The following is a 2,196-nucleotide window of genomic DNA, read 5'->3' as shown; positions in this document are numbered from 1 at the left end:
TATATATAATTTCATTCCAAACAAAACTTGGAATTTATCCATGAGGATTTATAATGTTTAAATGTTGCAGAGTTCATACATTTTGTTTTATGTTTTTTTCTCCTTATCCTGATTTTTTTCTCACGAGCACCAAAAGCAGTAACCTATCAAGCTTTTGCTAGAGGATGTTATAAATGGGAATTTATGTAGCATTCCAAGGACTTTGTTAACAGGGTCTGGTGATATGTGTTCCTAAATGCCATGAATGACTTGAGAAAGAAGAAACAATTCAGTTGGAGTTTGAGCTTTAATTTTCATATGAACTTTCCAGTTTTAGGTGCAAATGAGATAGAGGCAGCTTTATTTTTGTCTTAAAGAATAACTCTTGCTGGTTGTAAGTTTTAGCAGTCATAAATGATGAAAATACTGTTACGCTTCAGTTGTAAATTTATTCTAAATATGTAGTCAGAGTTTCATGTTTCATAAAAACTTCTATCAATATTTGACACTGTTAATACACTAAGTGTGAGTGAGAACTTGAGGTCCGGTTGGAGAACACACATCACTGAGCTCAGTTGCAAAGAGATAATAAAGGACTCTAAATTTTACATTTACAAGATCCTGCAACAAAGGCATTGTAAGTTACTCTTTCTGGGTACCGCAGGTTCATGCAGCACAGATGTTAAGGAAAATCACAACTTGGACAACCTCTTCTCAAAAGAAGGGGTTGCATCTGTTGCTGTTCAGCTCCGCAGTGGAAGGACGGGCAGAGCTAGGAAACGTCCCTTAGCGGAGGGTAACAATGGCCGCACACCCAGCAAGTACTGGCCGAAAAAGCGTAAAAAGGTCTCAGGACCCATTGTGCCCAAGAATGCCCTCATGCAGCTGAATGAGATAAAGCCTGGACTTCAATACAAGCTGCTTTCTCAGTCTGGCCCAGTACATGCGCCTGTGTTTGTGATGACTGTTGAGGTCAATGGACAGATATTTGACGGCGCAGGTCCGACAAAAAAGAAAGCCAAGCTAGGCGCTGCGGAGAAGGCCATGCGTTCCTTTGTCCAGTTCCCTAACGCGTCTGAAGCACACATGGCCATGGGTCGGACTCTGGCTGTTCACACAGACTTCACCTCAGACCAGGGGGACTTACCTGATGAGCTCTTCAATGCCTTTGAGACATCCAGAGCTCTAGGCGACCCATTATACCTGACCCCCAACAGCAGGAGATCTTTCACAACTCTGGGAATAGAAAGCCCATTGCTCCCTCCCCCCACCTCAAACATTGTTCAGTCTCCGCTGCCCCCTAATCCATTTGCCTTCACTTCCTTGACAAGTGGCAAGAACCCTGTAATGATTCTGAATGAGTTGAGGCCAGGACTTAAATATAATACTGTGTCTGAGAGCGGGGAGAGCCATGCCAAAAACTTTGTCATGTCAGTGACAGTGGACACTCAGAACTTCCAGGGTTCTGGGCGGAACAAGAGGCTGGCCAAAGCTCGAGCTGCTCAGGCTGCCCTGTCTGTACTCTTTCATATTGAGCCGGACCAGGTATTGTCCCGGCAACCTATACCCAAAGAGGGATTGCAGCTTCATCAACCACAGGTGAGCAGGATTTTACTTTGTTTTACTGTCTGTTTACCTGTACCTTACTATAAACTAGAGAATCATCAACTAACTTAGTAATTAATTAATTGTTAACAGACTTTAAAAACAGCTATTTGCTGCAAGAACAACTAGTCAGAGCTGTAATTTAGCTAAAAGTGTTTGTGTAATATAACATAAAAGTGGTTTCAATGAGAAATCTGCAGAATTGGACATTTTATTTTACCAAATTAGTCAATTAGTCAACAGAATAGTTAACAGAATAATTGATTGAATAATCAATTACTAAAATAATAGTTACTACAAACTGACTTTCACTTATAGCTCTGTGCTGTTTATATCAGTACCATCAGCTGTTAGGTATCTTGTTTCTGATCACATATGTGATTTAAATAAGTAGAAATAAAGTAAGAAAACTTTATTTATGTAGCATCCTTAATCATTGACATTTACCTATTAAGAAAATCTAGTTACCTATTATAAAAATCTTAACACTTTGCAAACATTTAAGTTTAAATTAATTCTTTGTTCCATCCATCCATCCATCCATCCATCCATCCATCCATCCATCCATCCATCCATCCATCCATCCATCCATCCATCCATCCATCCATCCAT

The 2,196-nt window shown here is 40.1% G+C and overlaps 1 protein-coding gene across 1 annotated transcript in view; it reads left to right on the top strand.

Moving 5' to 3' along the window:
• LOC103477529 (double-stranded RNA-specific editase 1-like) overlaps positions 1-2,196 on the top strand; it is a 30,122-nt gene that overhangs the window by 20,174 nt on the left and 7,752 nt on the right. The window contains exon 3 of the mRNA XM_017307884.1: positions 644-1,578. Coding sequence (XP_017163373.1) covers positions 644-1,578 — 935 coding nt within the window. The remainder of the gene's footprint in view (positions 1-643; positions 1,579-2,196) is intronic.

The sequence above is a fragment of the Poecilia reticulata genome, linkage group LG2 (genome assembly GCF_000633615.1).
Source record: "Poecilia reticulata strain Guanapo linkage group LG2, Guppy_female_1.0+MT, whole genome shotgun sequence".
In the NCBI taxonomy this organism is placed as follows: domain Eukaryota; kingdom Metazoa; phylum Chordata; class Actinopteri; order Cyprinodontiformes; family Poeciliidae; genus Poecilia; species Poecilia reticulata.
The sequence above is the reverse complement of the archived record's forward strand: the minus strand, read 5'-3'. Positions and strand labels throughout refer to the sequence as shown.